Raw genomic sequence first — 18654 nt, forward strand, 5'->3', positions numbered from 1 at the left:
TCCTTGTAGGTTGTTTAGTAGCAAAGCTCTTGAATCTGCGTGGGGTGCCTGAGTAGCTCAGTTGGTTAAGTGTCCGACTCTTGATCTTGGCTCAAATCGCGATCTCACAGTCCTTGAGATGAAGCACCACTTTGGGTGCTGCTCTGACAACATGGAGCCTGCTTGGGATTCTCTCTCCCACCCCTACCCCTCTTCGAGATAAACAAACTTACAAAGTCTGCAAACCACAGACAGACAAGATAAAGTAAATGAATACAGCAGTGTTAGGTGGTGGTTTTAATATTGTTTATTAGCACAGTAACAAATGCAGACTTAAGCAGTCCACAACATATAACCAATCCACTGAGCAACTCCTATTCCACACCTTACAGTTAACAGCTTAAGGTATTTTACTACAGGTTTTCACAAGTCGTGATTCAAACCTCTCATCTTGTCACAATAAAGTAGATTGGTATATAAAATAAAATACATAACTACTCATTTCCTATATGGTGTCTTATAGCCACATATCCATTTTATATATATGAGATGACAGTCTCTAAAAACTGTTAAATATCGATGTTCCCTCCCAAGAAGGAAAAACAAATTCCAATTTTTTTGAACAAAAAATGTGTAGTCTTGGAAGGACTTTACATAAATGGCCATGTGTATAACCTGTACAAAATTAAGCTATTTTAAATTTACAGACTACAAGCAACTGAACCCAAATGTCTATTCTCTGTACTACATTTCAGCTAATATTGCAGAACTAATGACAGTTTTAGAAGTTGCTATTACCAATTCTGTCTACTGTAGCAAGATACCTTAAGTTACAACAAAATCTTAGGAAATAAGACTGAATAATATCTGTTATAGAAATACCCTACTCTTTACCAACTCCCACCCTCCCCCACCCCTTCAAAATCATAAGCAGCTCTCTCTGTGACAGACAAATAATGTAAGAATTGTGAAGACCCAATTTATGTAGCGTATCTCTTGGTCCACTGTCTGGCCATTCTGTCATGTTCTGCTCTGTTGGTCATATACTGAGTGGCAATACTTCCCACCAAAGGGTCAGCTGGAAGAAAAGAATGTAGATTACTTTGGAGAAAGGGAAAGAAAGTTTTAAAATTTAGCAAATAAATTAGTGACAGCTTGGAAACAAATACACAGTTTTGAAATGCCATTCCATCATCCTGGGTACTTCTTCTAAAAGCCGTTATTGCGGGGGTGGAGCGGGGGGAGGGGACTTCTTAACAAAACAGAATGCTCAGGCTTTTAGTACCGGTGTGGCTTTACCTTCTTAGTTCCTTGTATTTTTCTCCCAACAACCACCACCTAATTGGAAGTGCTTTTGCTCTTATGTGTTAGGGGAAGGTCAATAAAAACTGGAAAGTTCAAGGTTAAGACGAACATCCAGCTGTGTTCACTTGACTGTTCCTTCAGGGCAATACTGTGGTCCTCTGGGCTGTTGCAGTGTAACACTAGTTACCCAGAAAAAACCAGGGTGCCAGGTCACAACCTGGACCTCAACAAGTAAGTGTAATGTTGCTCTGAAACCTAAATAGAATCTTTAATAATAGAAGGAAATTAAGCCCCTCCCCCCACCCACCCAAATCAGTCTGATAAGAATTATTTAAGCAAAGTATCACTTTCAAAATCGAACACCAGCTATGGAGCAAGTGAACTCAGTGAACCAAAAGGCACAGGAGAGGTGAGGCAGGTGACTCAACATTTAAAAGTATGTAGTTTAAGAGAACTGTATGAAAAATGTGAAAATCAAAGGCAAACTTATATAAATCTTAATTTTAAAATGCCTCATTCCTACAGCATAGAAGGGTTGCCTTTTTCCACTATTAGACTGAACTTTTTTTTTTTTTTAATTTTTTTAACGTTTATTTATTATTGAGAGACAGGAGACGCACAGAGTGTGAGCAGGGGAGGGGACAGAGAGAGGGAGAGACACAGAATCCAAAGCAGGCTCCAGGCTCTGAGCTGTAAGCACAGAACCTGACGCGGGGCTCGAACTCACAAACTGTGAGATCATGACCTGAGCTGAAGTCGGTGGCCTAACCAACTGAACCACCCAGGGGCCCCTAGACTGAACTTCTCTTGATTAAAACTTTCTTTGAAAAAACAAATCAGGGGTGCCTGAGTGGCTCAGCAGGTTAAGCTTTTGATTTTGGCTTGGGCTCTCACAGTTTGTGAGTTCGAGCCCCGCATGGGGTTATATGCTGACAGCCTACTTTGGATTCAGTGTCTCCCTCTCTCTCTGCCCCTCCCCTGCTCATGCTGTCTCTCTCAAAAATAAATAAACATTAAACATTTTTTGAAAAAAGATCAGTTTTTGTCCCTTGAAAGCTCTTTAAACTTTATCAAAAACAAGTATTTTTCAGGTGAGGAAGAAAAACAATAAAAAAATAATTATTAACCTTACCAGGATTACAGTCTGTAAGAAGGGAGCAGATAGAAAGAAGAACTTTAGAAATGGTTAGTGCTGGACTCCAATTATCTTTTAATATGTCCAAGCAAATAACTCCTTGGCTGTTAATATTACAGTGATAGATTCTTGTCCGAAATGTGACCTAAAAAATAAAACCGTGTTAAAATTTAAACAGCAAAGAATGAAAATTTTTACTAAATTACTTTTTCAGTTGAGTGGCCCTAATTAAAAATTTTTTAAAGAAACAGACATTTAGTTTTTAAAAAGATGAATAAAGAGTTTAAAGCTGAGAAGATACATTAAAAGACTAATAAATCTGAGATTAGAGTGTTCACTGATACAATCACAGTCAGGTCAAAAGTTAATCAACAAAAAGGTAATTTCAGTATTTTTCAAATTCATCTTCAGCAGTTTCACTGTTTTAAATATTTTCCTAACTTTTCAAGTTTGAAATAGCTGTTTGCTGACCTCTTGTGTTAGCTGGTAGTACTACATGGCCTCAAAGTAAGCTTTGTATAATAAATTCAAACTGAGGGACAACATAGTGGGAACATAAACAAAATTCTTCGCTGTAAAGGCTGTTAAGAAAACTGAAGATGAGATTTACTTCTGTTTTTTCTGACTTTTACATTATATCCTGCAGATAGCCTGTCTACCTAGGTCACAGAATTCACTATAATGGAGTCTCAACAGGTGAGGAGCCAGAATTGGGCAAGGATCACAGCAGTAGACAAATCAACACAAGCCATGGGAGCCTGGATTGCTTTTTTTTTTGGTTTCCTAATTCCAAAGTAAAAATTATCATTTAGTAAATGAGAATCATAGATTATAGAGTGTCACGGGAGATAGGATCCTAGATGAGAAAACTGAAGCCTGGAGATTAAGAATGTGACGAGACCAAAAAAGGACGAGAAACATGGATACTTTGACAGTAACTTCTTTTCTGTTGAGTGGAAAACGGGATTAATTCTGAGTTGCTATGTCACTATAAACAGCAGGATTTTAAGCACCATCAAAACAAAGCACATACTTCTAGAAATGGTCTCTGCCAAGTGGCGAAGCTGCCCCCCACCCCTGCAGTGTTTTGTGTCCACCCTAATGTACTTAGAGATTCATTAAGATACAACAGAAATCTCTTTTGTGATTAAAACTCAATTTTAAACACTTCAATAGTTTCTCATGGGAATATGTAAACGTGAATATAAATCAGGAAATTCTTACCTTTGGAGGCTTGAAGGGGTATTCAGGTGTAAAAGTGATATCAAGGAAGAATACACCCCCCTCATACACGGATCCTGGAGGCCCTAGAATGGTTGATCTCCATTCATAGATGTTATCGCCTTTGGGACCAGCACTGTGAAATAATACATCAAAAGGTAAGCAGATAGTATGGCACCATCCAAATTTTAGAGGATATTTAAGGAAAAAAGATGACCTCTTCTCTTCCTTTTTGTTTTAATGTGTGGATTCCCTCCACCAAACAGAAGTGTCTTTCAGACAGTCTGATTCTGGACTGCAACAAACCCATCAGCCTTAGGTCAAGTAAATGGAATGATAAAGAATGTTTAAACCATTCTAAGCCTACTTAGGCTGTGGATAAACAAGAAATTCCTCAATTCTCAACCCTCTCCTCAATACATCATAAAAAATGTAAATGATACTTTAAAAAGAAACACTTTTCAGCACACAGAATTAAATTAGTGAAATATTACTTGTTTTTGTTCATAGCTAGTAATTTCTGATGACCATTTTAAGCGCAAAGTTTCATTTCTGACCCACTGACGGGGGTTCTTGTTCCTTGCTCTATTTCCATAATCTTACCCTAAAAGGAGTCCGATGGATTGCAGTCCTTTTTACATTATAAACCATGTTGAGTGGGAGGAGCACAAGAATGACAATGTATCCAATGACAAGTTACTCAATTTGCATTTCAATATATAAAATTCTATAATCAGGTTCTCTAAATATTACAGTTGAGATGTTAATTTATCCCTTTCCCCATATTTACTTATACCATAAAATGGTAAAGCATGCAACAGGAACCCTGGAGAAGACTAAACAAGTATGGATCCCTAACCTCTAGGTCCTCAACCAGGGGACTTGGTGGGTCTAGTGAAGGATCTGAGCATCCACTGGAAGGACGAAGCATTGCTGCCTAAATAAACACCTTAGATACTTACTTTAAAGCTGTTACTGGAGGCATTCATGTAACTTTTTGTCATAAGCATTTTATTAACCATAGAATGAAACAAAAATTACAGGGGCCTGCAAGTCCTTTGCCTTTTTTTTTCCCCTCCAGGTTCTCACTTGAAAAGTTAGGCCTGCTGGTCTGGAAGGTGGGTAGAGAGACCTACATACAGTAGAGAGAGTGGTTTACAACTCTCAGAGGGCCACTGTGAAGGAGAACTGGGAGCAAGAGAATGCGTGAGACACGTGTACAGGGAAAGGTCTGTTCCAGCACCCCACCCTTTTCTCTATAAAATGACTAACTAGCTTTACCCTCAGGTCAGTATATTCTTTTATCAACCTTGTGTCCCCACCCTTGTAAGATACTATTTAGTTCCACAATAAGAAATAGGACTTCAGTTTCTAACACTGGTTGAACTGCCCTTGAGAATGGCACGTGATTTAAATTATTAATCAATTTAAGTAATTAGAAAGTATGGGAGATGGAGTTGAAATTAAGGTGAGATGGAAACAAAAAATACAGGTCCCTGTCTGAACATGTTGCAACATAACTGTGATTAGAATCTTGGCATGAGGCTGAGACTGAGAAGGTGAAAGGAGACCATGCCTTTCAGATTGTTAGAAAATTAATGTTCATTTGTAACAGAAACACTTTTATATGAGGCAAAAAGAAAAAAAAATTCTGCCCTTGATTCAGTCTTTTTTTCCTTCTAGTCAAAATAAATAGAGCTGTTGCAAACATTTTGAGGAATATAATCGGGGTGCCTGGCTGGCTCAGTCGGTAGAGCTCACGACCCTTGATCTCAGGGTTGTGAGTTCAAGCTCCATATTGGGTATAGAGCTTACTTTAAAAAAAGAAAAATAGTCGTTTCTACTCTTGACACAGTATTTTCTTATTTCTGTAATGGTTTCTGACGTCAGACACATTCATGTTAGTGGCAGGGATTGTCATGAATCATAACACTCTTGTGACAGTACAGGTGCCTGCTGACTGATGGGCACCATACCCCTTGAGTAAGTAACTCAATGACAAGGACTCTCATCTCCACCGGCCTTTCCCTTGATCCTTGAAACCCATGTTCCCTCTAGTGACCATGGGACAAGGCAGCTACAGATCATAGTTCTTGTGCCTTATAAAGACTAAATTGGTAATTTAACAGAATTTGAACAGCATAAAATGGAATCAATCAATACAAGCCATTTAACCTTAAAAAATAAACCCAATTAGAAAAAAATGTCATTAGAGCGGTCTTATGTATAATTTGATGTGCTCTCTGGACTGACTTAAGGCAATCACATAAGCTAATGTTTAAGCTTCATTTTTTTTTTCTTTGATGTGTATTTATTTTGAGAGAGAGAGTGGGGAAGGGGCAAGGACAGAATCCCAAGCAGACTCCACACCGAAGGCAAAGCCTAATGGCGGGGCTCAATCTCAAGACCACGAAATTATGACCTGACCTGAAATCAAGAGTCAGACGCTTAACTAACTGAGCCACCCAAGCTCCCCTTGTTTTGTTTTAAAATCATGTTTTTTATGTCCTCCCCCATTCCCATCCTCAATACTAACTTACTATATAGACTACTGCTCTTCCATTTCAACAGCAACTGAAGATGCATTTCAATTTTTAAAGAACATCCTGGAAGCAAGGTGAAATTATAATCAGTGCTTTTCACAGTGCTGATCAGTTTTTCACATTATTATTGGGAGAGATGACCCTTGTTTACAAACACAGAAGCCATAATTCAGGTCTTATTTTAGGCTTAATTCTAAAAACCTTGGTTATCTGCTCTCATATCCTAGGGGAAAATGTTGAGAGTAAGAGGTTGGGAAGATGAAAAGATAAGAAGTACACTACAAACACTTGAATGGCAACAGCATGAAGTAAAAATGGGACAAGTTAGCAAACGTGCCAGCATATTTCAAAAAAAGTAGGAACTCATGATGAATTCAGTTAGAAGCTCATTCTACCCACCTAAAAATCCCAAGTAATCTCTGACAGTTTCCCACGGTACAATGACTAATGCTTCCTAAAAATAAAGCACTGGCAAATACAGTTGATTGGCTAGTCCATGTCTTGTCTTTGTAGAAGCTTCACAATAAAGCAAACCGGTTGCTTATAGAAGGTGTATTAATAGCCTAAAATCCCCGCAATTCACACATTATAATTGTAGCCTTAGAGCAGTTCTCAACAGAGGATGATTTTGTCCCCCAGGGAGACATCTGGCAATGTCTGGAGATCTTTTTAGATGTCACAACTCGGAGGGAGTGTGCTACTGGTACCTAGGGGGTCGAGGCCAGGAGTGCTGCTAAGTAAACATTACCCAAAGTACCAGACAGCCTTCTACACCAAAGAATTCCCTCAACCCCAAAATGTCATTAATTCCAAGGATGAGAATTCTGCCTTAGAGAAATTGGCTCAAGGTTGGTTGAGCTAGTAAAGGTAAGAGAGCTTCACAGTTTTAATCCCTGTTGTCAGACTCTATCTAGTGCCAATCCTCTTATCTTTCTTTTACTGCTCTGTGCCTGGTACAGAAAAAACATTCAATATACAGGGTTATTGTTATTAAAAGTTACATTTGCATATGCCCTAACTGTTCTATACTCTTGTTACTCAAAGTATGGTCCCTGGACAGAATAAAAATAACATCAGCATCCTCTGGAAGTTTGTTAGAAAAGTAGATAGACTTAGACTCCCCCCCACACCTAATACATCAGAATTTGCAAAGCTAGCTATAGAAGACATTAAGTGGCAAATGAATACCAACTCTACCTTTTAAACTTCTAGATTTAAATTACCATTTACATTATCTAGCTCTCTCCTTCACTGCCTATAATTCTTTGCAGTAAGATACAAGTATCAACCCTGGTAAAGCTTAGTTGTGTTAAGACTATAAAAACAGTAACCAGAGAACTTAGGAAATGCTTATAGGAAGGGACCCACAATCAAATCTATATTCCCTACAACATACTATTCAAAATCCATTCTTAATTCTGCTAATAAATTCAAAGAGAGTATGAGAAAATACTATGAATGCTGCAATCTACCTGAAGGAATCCTCCTCTCCCACAATCATCACCCAACAGACACGCTCTCCAGGGAACGAAAGCTGTCTTCGCCAAGACATCTACATAGCACATAGAGAGGACATTTTATAAAAAGTAAAAAGCTTCTTGTCCTCCCATCCCTTCAGAAAACGGTAGCCATCTGTCACCTAGAAGTGAGTAGCAGGAGCAACTTGAAAAATCAGAAAACCTCAGTAAGGTGACTAACAGATTAGTTACATGGCTTGGTGAAGTGACATGGCTACTGAAAAGTGAGTCAGCCACTCTAATAACAAAGAGAGGCCTCCTCCTACAAGGTGGTACTGCTAGGGAGGTACCATTCAGGTAGGTCACCATTCTGTGGAAAGGACTTACAGTTCAAGGGCCGACCTAAAGGACTCCCCAAAACAGCTGGTGCCTAGATAAGAATTCACATCAGTGGTATCCAGTGTATCTAAACAGTTACTTTGGAACAGAGTGGGCCCAAATTAGGGGGTTACATTTCCCTACAAATGGGAGGAAAACTGGCTCAGACACTCTAGACCTAAAACAACATGATCCGTGTTCACAAACAGTGGCATTCCCACAAAGTCCCTCCAAATCGTATTATAACAACATTAAGGAAATGGTGTGTGCTGTCTTCCTCCAGAAGAAAGGGGATATACCTTCAAAGGGATTTGATGCAACTTTTCAAGAAACACAAGGCTGATTTTCGGCCTATGGAAGACCTAGAGTGCATTTTTGAAATGTGTTCCAAACCAGAAAGAACATAGTTGTAGGTATTTTACACAAACTGCTACAGCCATGTGGATATATCATCTCTCTTAGATCAGATTTTAAGTCTCTAGAGAACAGTAATTTTCTACACATACTATATGGGACTATTTTTTTTTTTTAATTTGTTTTTAATGTTTATTTTTGAGACAATGCGAGAGACAGAGTGCAATCAGTGGAGAAGGAGACAGAAGGAGACACACAGAATCTGAAGTGGGCTCTAGGCTCTGAGCAGTCAGCCCAGAGCCTGACGTGGGGCTCGAACTCACAAACCGTGAGATCATGACCTGAGCCAACGTCAGATGCTTAACCAACTGAGCCACTCAGGCGCCCCAGTAATTAACATTATTTAATTAGCTGGCCAAAATATGTACCACTGTTTAGAATTACACAACAGTGTTTCCAATTAGGTAAAATAACAAAACACCACAAAAGCTCTTACTCAGCTAGCCATTCAATTGTAGTTTTACCTTATATGTTGTTGCTTTAGAAAATAATCCAGCCTTCTGGAAATCTACAATCCAATCTTTAAAAAAAAAAAATTAGATGTGCACAGAGTAAGGACACAATTTTAAAATGAAAACTACTTTCAAGAGACAACAATAGGGATAGTGAAACAGCAGGCCTAGAAAACTGGACATCAATGGGTCCTTACTAGTAAGGAGGGATGGCTGAGTAATGAGAGTGTTTGGTAACTAAGCTAAGAATCCCACTTTAACTTCTGGACTATTGATATACAAGATATACAAGTGGGGGGTAAGGTACCAAGCAAGTGAAATGCAAACTAGTCAAATGTCAAGGGCCTAAAAGAAACAGGGGCAGGGAAGGGTAGAGAAAGGCCCATAGAAATGATTAGAGAGAATTAACTAAGAGATCGGTATCTCTTTTGTCTCAAAAATTATTTTTCCTATACTAGGTTATATAGAAGCTACACAAGCTTAAGAACAATTCCTTTTTTTTTTTTTTAAAGTAGGCTTCACACCCAGCATGGAGCCCAATATGAGGCTTGAACTCATGACCCTGGAATTAAGACCTGAGCTGAGATCAAGAGTTGGATGCTTAACTGACTGAGCCACCCAGGCATCCCCTAAGAACAATTCTAATTTGCTCTTTCCCCAGAGAAGTTAGAAAAAGAGGGTCGGAATAGAGTCAAGTGTAAGGCTATGGTGATTACTCCTCTACTGCCACTAACATAATCCAGAGCAGGTTATCTGCCTTAGAGTCAAGCGGCAGAGTCCTGATTTTTTAGCACAATGCTTATATTAGTGAATATAAAACTGGTATCTAAATGAGTAAATAGAAATCAATTATTAGTGTCTGGTTCTTACACTAATCAGTTCACAGGGCCTACAAAGCACAACCAACTCTTCTATTGGAATGATCGTTGGTTGTACTGTGGTAAGTGAGTAATGGGGGAAAACAGAATCTCTTGTGTAGACTTTTGGAGGGAATATGGTACAGGTGGTAACACTTAAATAAACACTGCACACATTTAGTGCTGATTCTCAAAAGCAACAGTGTCCCAAGGAAAGCTATTTAAGGGATACCAAAATTCTCAAAAATGAATTTATCAGGTTTTAACTCAATTCTAAGATGATTCTAGAACGTGTCTTTGACCATGAAATGACCATCGAAGGTTTCCTAGTCACTGACACTCACCTGCACAGCCTCCATACTGCAACTGCTACCAATCTCAGACTGCAGGTGAGGCAAGCAGAGGGTGGTGTGTGTGGTTAGGCAGAAAGGTGAGAAGTGACAAATGTAAATGCACAAGAAACAGAGGTTCAACATCCTGCCATAGAGCAGAGAAAGCTGCTTGCACTACCTTGCTGCGGTGATTTTTGGGGTCATTTAATATGTGGTATGAATTCCCTATTTTGTTATTTGATAAAGCTTTTATTTAATACAAAAAATTAAGGTTTTTTTACTGCCCCATTTTGCTCCTAAAAATATTCCAATTTGGATGTTATATGGTTAACCTGTTTATGAGGGCATCTCAGAACACCTTCTTGCACTGCCCAATCAGCTTGGAACCTCCCTGCCAATCTCTCAATTCTAGCAATTTTACAGATTCTTCGTCCTCAAGCTGCATCGTCCTTCCAGGGATTTGAGTAGACACCCCAAGCAAGGGTCTCTCATCCTAGGTTCAGCTCCCTACAACTTCCCTCAGTACAGAACTCACATGGATTTGGAGGATAAAGACGTTTTGTGCTAGAGCTGGTATTCACATCCAGGAAAGGTGACATCAGCAATTCTAAGACCCTTTCAGCAAGCCCACAGGTCAAAACTATTTTCATAATTCTAAACAGTACTTGCCTTTTTAACTCCTTCTCTCACATTTGTACTGCGAAGTTTTCTTGAGACTATATGAGATATGAGAGCAGATAATGCAGAAGCAGATAAGAAAATCCAGCTGTCTTAAGTCAGACATTAGAGCAATTTGCAAATATGTGAAATAGTGCCACTCTTCTAAGTGTTTTAGTTTTGGAAAACAAGCTATTTTCATTAAAAAATGTTAACATGCTTATTTTTTTTTAAGTTTCTTTATTTTGAGAGAGCCAGTGAGTGCCGTGTGCAAGGGGCAGGGAGGGAGGGAGGGAGGGAGGGAATGAATGAATGAATGAATGAATGAATATCCCAAGCAGGCTTGGTGCTGTTTGTGCAGAGCCTGATGCTGGAACCCACTAAGTGTGAGATTATGACCTGAGCCAAAATCAAGAGTTGGACGCTTAATCGACTGAACCACCCAGGCGCCCTTGTTTTTGTTATTTTAAAATGAAATATATATATATTTTAGAGAGACCCTGCTAGCGGGGGAGAGGGGCGGGGTGGGGAGAGAGAATCCCAAGCAGGATCCACGCTCAGTGCATAGCCCGATGTGGGGCTCAATCCCACGACCATGAATCATGACCAGAGTCAAAATCGAGTTGGATGCTCGACCAACTGAGCCACCCAGGTGCCCCAAATTATAAATCTTTTTAATGTTTCAGCTTTCATTTTGAATACAGTAAAAATCCATAATAATTAACAGTATCAACAAAAGCTCTTAGGCGCCCATCATTTTTAAGAGTACACGATGGGGTCCTGAAACAAAAAAGGTTTGAGAATGGCTGGGCAGGTTATTTTAAAACAATATTAGCATAACTAGCCAACGATTTTAAAAAGTGTTCTACTCTTATTCCCATCAGATATTAAAAAACAAAACAAAGTTTTAAACAGGAACTAGAAGCTATTCATCACCCTGTCCCCCCAAGTCCCCACACCTTGGAAACCCTAAATACCATGTAAGAAGTCGGACTACCCTGAAGACTACCTATATGAGAGACCATGTGGAAAGACTAAATGAAAAGTGAGAGATGAATGAGAAGCCCCAGGTGTTCTAGCCCTTAGTCATTTAAGTCTTCTCCACCCAAGGTACCAGAAATGGGAGTAAAGAAGCTTTCAGATAATTCCGGGCCCAGCCTGTGTAAATGCATGAGAGCCCAGCCCTAGTCAGCCCTCAAATATACCAGAGGTTATGATAAATGGTGGTTGCTATTTTACACCACTTAGTTTAGGGCGTTCTGTAAGGCAGCAATAAAGAATGGGAACACTCCCCAAGAAGAGCCTTCAACCAACAGCTGATGGTGGGGTGGGACAATTCTGAGGCAAGGGCTTTATCCAGTTCCCCAGAGTTCACCTTAGGCAACTTTCACTGTGGGAACCTGGCTTAATAAAAGGCATCCTTTGGGGCGCCTGGGTGGCGCAGTCGGTTAAGCGTCCGACTTCAGCCAGGTCACGATCTTGCGGTCTGTGAGTTCGAGCCCCGCGTCGGGCTCTGTGCTGACGGCTCAGAGCCTGGAGCCTGTTTCCGATTCTGTGTCTCCCTCTCTCTCTGCCCCTCCCCCGTTCATGCTCTGTCTCTCTCTGTCCCAAAAATAAATAAACGTTGAAAAAAAAAATTAAAAAAAAAAATAAAATAAAAGGCATCCTTTACTGACCGTCTTTCCTACCTTGTTTTATTTCCCATCACTACTTCTGTTCCTTATACCACTAAAAACCTACTTGTATTAGAATTCTCAACTTAAGGGTCTCCTTCTGGGGAAAGCAAAGCTGAGACACCACTGAAGTGAAACACACACAAAGGAAAAGATGAACAGATATGATTACATAAAAACTGAAAATCTGTAAGAGGAAGACAAAGAGATTACAAAAGGGTAGAGAAAAGACAACTGCAGTACATGATTAAAGGTTAATATCTTGACTATGAAAAAACTTTAAACAGACTAACAAAAATAGATAAAGGACGTGGGCATTCCTCAAAAGAAACTTGTATGGCCAGTTAGCAAATTCTCAATCTTACTCAGACTCAAAGAAATGCAAATTAAACACAGAGGCACATTTACCTATCAGACTGGCAAAAATGTAAAAGACTGAAAATCTTTGGTGTCTAACTGTGTGATGAAATAGGCATTCTCTTCCACTGGTGGTGGGAGAGTAAATTAGTAATCTTAGATTGTGATTAGGTATAATGTATTCAAATATAAAACATATAAATATAAATACCCTTTGACACAGAAATTCTGCTTCTCAAAACTTACTCCAAAGAAATAAGTAGACACTTGCACAAGGCTATAAGGATATTTATAAGAACCTTACATATAATGCAAAAATCTCTGCAATGAGCTAAATTATCAATAGGAGATAGGTTAAACTGTGGTACAACCATACAATAGTATACAATGCAATACTGCTCCCGTCCCCAACTTACAGCCCTGTGAAAGCCACTAGTAACTATATGGGGTTTAAGGTGTCCTGTGGCCACATTAAAGGACAGTTTGGGCCCTACTACCATATAAAAGCTTCTACTGACTATCGCCCTGTCCTGCCACTTCCTCCTGTCTCTCTTCAATTCAGATTCTCTTTCCTAACCTCCTTTTCTACCATGCTCCCAGATATGGTGCTGAGAGACAGACTGAATCCAGGAAGAGACTGCAAATCCTCCAACAGTGTAAATCAAGGGGGCTCAAGTTTACTCCAACGACAGCATACAAACAAGGCAGAGGGATCTGAAAGCCTACTCAGCAGACAGAATACCAACTGTTTGCTAAGATGATCTGTTCAATTTATCTAAATAGTCTAGATATCTAATAGTCAATTTATCTAATAGTTAAAACATGAAAAGATTTGATGTGGGTGAATTTAACTGTAGGTAAATTGTGCCTTAAAAGTAGATAAAGCAGAGGTGCCTGGGTGACTCACGTCAGTTTAAACATCCAACTCTTGATTTCAGCTCAGGTCATGATCTCATGGTTCGTGAGTTCCAGCCCCATGATGACAGCATGGAGTCTGCTTAGGATTTCCTCTCTCTCTACTCTTCCTCCACTTGTGCGCACACTCACCTCCTCTCTGTCTCAAAATAAACTTTTTTTTTTTTTAATGTTTATTTATTTTTGAGACAGAGAGAGACAGAGCATGAACGGGGGAAGGTCAGAGAGAGGGAGACACAGAATCTGAAACAGGCTCCAGGCTCTGAGCGGTCAGCACAGAGCCCGACGCGGGGCTCGAACTCACGGACCGCGAGATCATGACCTGAGCCAAAGTCAGCCGCCCAACCGACTGAGCCACCCAGGCGCCCCTCAAAATAAACTTTTTAAAAAAGTAGATAAAGCAGAGAAATTTGCAGAGAAATCAATCTTTTTTTTTTTTTATAACATTTATTCATTTTTGAGAGACAGAGAGAGACAGAGTGTGAGTGGGGGAAGGGCAGAGGAGAGGAGGACAGAGAATCCGAAGCAAGCTCCAGGCTCTGAGCTGTCAGCAGAGTCCTGCACGGGGCTCAAACTTGTGAACGGCGAGATCATGCCCCTGAACTGAAGTTGGATGCTTAACCGACTGAGCCACTGAGGCACCCCAGAGAAATAAATCATTTTTAATAGTTGTTTCATAAATGAATTTTTTAGGGGTGCCTGGGTGGCTCAGTTAGTTGAGCGTCCGGCTCAGGTCATGATCTCACGGTTCGTGGGTTCAAGCCCCACATCAGGCTCTGTGCTGACGGCTCAGAGCCTGGAGCCGGCTTCGGATTCTGTGTCTCCCTCTCTCTCTGCCCCTCCCCCACTCGTGCTGTCTCCCTCTGTCTCAAAGATAGATAAACATCAAAAAAACTATTTTTTTTTAATTATTTTTTTAACGTTTATTTATTTTTGAGACAGAGAGAGACAGAGCATGAACGGGGGAGGGGCAGAGAGAGAGGGAGACACAGAACCGGAAGCAGGCTCCAGGCTCTGAGCCATCAGCCCAGAGCCCGACGTGGAGCTCGAACTCACGGACCGCGAGATAGTGACCTGAGCTGAAGTCGGATGTTTAACCGACTGAGCCACCCAGGCGCCCCGAAAAAAAAAACAACTATTTTTTTTAAACAAATGAATTTTTTAATCTTTACCCAAATCCTTTATATCAGGAGAGGTAACAATATTTCAATTTTAAAGATGAGGAAACATTCAGGAGGTTGTGATATGTTTGTACAAAGTCCTAAAGCTAGGAAATCACACTTCTAGCCAATACAATCCAGGCTTTCCTATAGTGAGATTTTTTTCCAATACATCCATAGAGCTTCCAATAATATTATCTGCCTTTGGACTCCCCACCAATTTTGTTTAATCACATTTACTATTCCGCCTTTCCCACCTCATTATTCCATTTCTCTTTTACATTTGGATGGAAGCTGGGATTAAACAGGAACAAGAAAATCTTGTGACCTGCTAAGAGGTGTTATTAAAACTTCTTAAAAATTGATTCAGTTTTTTTTGTAGAAATGAATTAACTGAAAATACATACCACACAGAGTACGACTTAGTGTGGAAGAGAGGGGATTTAATTATAATGTGATAACTGCAAAAATGATGAGAACCCCAAGCTTAATGAAAACCAAAGATGGGTTTTGGGAAACAAGCATCAGTTCAACTGAGTAAGAGCCCAAATGTTATGCTCTTAAACTGCAAAAAGAACAAGAAACACGATTAAAAAAAGAACAAACTTTTTAAAAAAGGGGCTCGTTTACTCCAACAACAGCATACAAATATTTTTCAAAACAAGGCAGAGGAATCTGATTAGCCTACTCGGCAGACATATCCACCGAATACCAAGTGTTTGCTAAGAGAAAAAAAACAGGCTAAAAAAGGAGGTATAAAACAGGACACCAACTTCCCCAGCTAGTAAGTCACGGTGGTCCACTCCACTCCATTCCGTTCTAGTCCACAGTGGCACTGGGAGGTCCAGCCATCACTGGAATGACCTGCACTGAAATGGAGGTCAACCCCTGCGTGAGGATACAATATCACCCACTGCTCAATGCTCTGTGAAGCCGAGGCCTCTGCAACCTCTTGGTTCCCTCCCTCTCCATCGCAGGATCTACAGCTCAGAACCACCAGGAAATCACAGGGTCAGGAGGTGAGGAGAGCTATTTACTGCACTTGGAGAGTCACTGCCTTCTTTCTTGGCCCCAGCTGGCCAGGAGAGAAAAGAGAAGGCTGTTTATATTTGCAAAGGGCTGAGAGTGTGAATGAGGGAGGCTATGCCCTGTGTGTCAAATGCAGGCTACGCTTGGAGGGGAGGGTCTGCCCTGGCCCCTTGTTCCCTGCTAAATCTCCTCACCAAATCTCCGTCCTGCTGTCTACACACACCCTTCTAGCTGAGGAGTGGAGACAGCGGTTTTTTTTTTTTTTTCAACGTTTATTTATTTTTGGGACAGAGAGAGACAGAGCATGAACGGGGGAGGGGCAGAGAGAGAGGGAGCCACAGAATCGGAAACAGGCTCCAGGCTCTGAGCCATCAGCCCAGAGCCTGACGCGGGGCTCGAACTCCCGGACCGCGAGATCGTGACCTGGCTGAAGTCGGACGCTTAACCGACTGCGCCACCCAGGCGCCCCAAGAGATAGCGGTTTTAACAAAGCTAGGTGCTGCAGCAGCTGCTAAAGAGGCCCAAGGTGGAGCACCCCCATGTGACATCTCCCGGCTGCCCAAGTCTAACAAGTCTACTCCTAGCACTGGTAAGCAGACACACATGACGTTCTCCAGTGGCCACTGACCAGCTATCATTCTGGCTTGTAAAACATGAAAAACGCTCGCCAAGAACAGCTAAGGTATACACCTATTCAGGGTAAGGTTTATGGGAAAAGCCAAAAGGCAAGAAAAGTTCTGATGAAGAGAGGAGGGGGCAGTTGTTCCCAGCCTCAGGTGAGGAGTCTGGCTGAGGGGTACAAAATGTGGCTAACAGCCCACAGGCATGCTTGGAAAATAAGGTTAAAAAAGAGGATACGAATAATGAAGTAAGTGGGGAAACTTTAATCTCTGATTTTTCCCCCTTCTTAGAACAACAACAACAACAACAACAACAACAACAAAACCCAACCCTGATTTAAGTATTGGACCAGAGGGGAAAGACAACTATCTCCAAACACATACATAAACATGACAGATTGAATACATATGCCAACTTTTTTTTTTTTTTACTCCTTCTGCAAACTCTGACACGACATTGAAGATATTTTCTTTAAGGCATAAACCCACAAAGATGAGAAGAAAAGGAAAGGAGACAATATCAACACGAGTTCAGAAGCTAGGAGGCAAACGAGCAAATGGTTAAAGGACACAACATCCAACACACTGAAGACACCGAGACATAAACTGGTGGTGAAGAAAGCCAAAATCAAGCCAGATACACCATAGAACCCTCCCAAAGACAGGAATTTATGGTGCTGTGGGAGCTGAGAATCAGGAAGGGGAAGGTTCTAAAATAAGGACTGGTGAAAAGTCCAATTCCAAGACCCTGTGTGACAGGCAGAATTTTTGGATGGGCAGCATGATGATCTCCCCCCTAAATCATCCCCATGTGAGCGTGGGCGGAAGCTGTAACTTGCTTCTCACCAACAGAAAAAGGCAAAGTTGATAGGACCCCACACCCTGAATCAGGTTACGTTTTCTGTAAACTGTTATGTTCTAGAAGACTCAGTCGTAGCTGACCACAGAGTGAGAGAGAAGGGAGCAAGCGGCTATGATACACATTGCCCGTGGAGAGGGCCAGAGAACTGCCAGGGCCCCTAAGAGCAACTGACTTCAGTCCTACAGCTGCAGGGAAAGCAACTCTATGTCACAACTACATTAGCTCAGAAGAGAACCCTGAGCGACAGATGAGCACACAGGCTAGCTGGTTCCTTCACTTTGGCCCTGAAAAGACGCTGAACAGAGGTCTAAGCTGTACCCCAACTCCTAGCCCATGTGAACTGTACATTCTAAATGTGGGTATTGTTTTGAACTGCTAAAGTTGTGGCGGGTTGTTACACAGCAATAGAAATCCTGCCAGACTGGGGTTTATTTTCTGGAGAGGTTTAAAACCGGGGTCTCTGAACCAGGGGACATTAATATGGATGAGGGCAGAGGTGCTGTACTGACAATGAGCTTACGCATGCCCAACAATAAGATCCCCAGTTTTCTTCCTCAGCGCCCAGAACAAAGCCTGGCCTTCACCCTCTAGGCAGTCAGTCTCCTTTAGGGAATGTTAACAGCTCAGAGGAAAGATCTCAATAAACTTATATTAAAGGCCCCCTATGTAACAGATAACCAAGAAACATGGTTCTTCTCTAAAACAGCAAAGATCAAAACAAACTACAAGACAGTCAATTAGAGAAAACAAATTACAAAGAAGATTTTAAAATAAACTGAATTACTAATATCCAGAGAGACAGAAGATACTGCACTAATGAAACAAGAATATGGCCAAAACAAAACAGTATTCAGAAAAGAAGAGGAGGTGGGGGTGAAGTGGGATGAAGGGGGGTGGGTGAAGGTGGCCAAAAGGTACAAACTTCCAGGTGTAAGATAAAGAAGTTCCAGGGATATAATACACAGCATGGTGGCAACAGTTAACACTGTATCACATATTTGAAAGCTGCTACCAGAGTAGATCTTAAAAGTTCTCTTGACACACACAAAAATTCAATGTCTGGTGATAGATGTTAACTAAATTTATTGTGGTAAAGTCATTATGCAATATATACATAAATCATTATGTTCTACACCTTAAACGAATACAATGTTATAATTATATCTCAATAGAATGGGGGGGGGGGGAGAGGAACTTTTAGCAACTAAAAATGAAAGCAAACATATTTCAACATAATAAAGGCCACGTGTGACAAACCTACAGCTAACATCATACTGAATGGTGAACAACTGAAAGCTTTTTCTCTAA

At 40.8% G+C, this 18654-nt stretch overlaps 1 protein-coding gene across 2 annotated transcripts in view; it reads right to left on the reverse strand.

Annotated features, from left to right (window-relative positions):
- Positions 1 to 271: 271 nt before the first annotated feature.
- Positions 272 to 18654, reverse strand: part of LOC124526282 (ubiquitin-conjugating enzyme E2 E1) — an 82791-nt gene continuing 64408 nt past the window's right edge. For both annotated transcript variants that reach the window (XM_047099176.1, XM_047099175.1), the window contains 3 exons: positions 3644 to 3776; positions 2417 to 2564; positions 272 to 1057 (listed from right to left, as the gene is read on the reverse strand). In XM_047099176.1, the coding sequence (XP_046955132.1) occupies positions 960 to 1057; positions 2417 to 2564; positions 3644 to 3776 (379 nt within the window). In that variant the 3' untranslated portion in view covers positions 272 to 959. The remainder of the gene's footprint in view (positions 1058 to 2416; positions 2565 to 3643; positions 3777 to 18654) is intronic.

The sequence above is a fragment of the Lynx rufus genome, unplaced genomic scaffold, assembly GCF_022079265.1.
Source record: "Lynx rufus isolate CCGP_SWC_20201006 ecotype Redwood Valley unplaced genomic scaffold, mLynRuf1.p SCAF_5, whole genome shotgun sequence".
Classification (NCBI taxonomy): domain Eukaryota; kingdom Metazoa; phylum Chordata; class Mammalia; order Carnivora; family Felidae; genus Lynx; species Lynx rufus.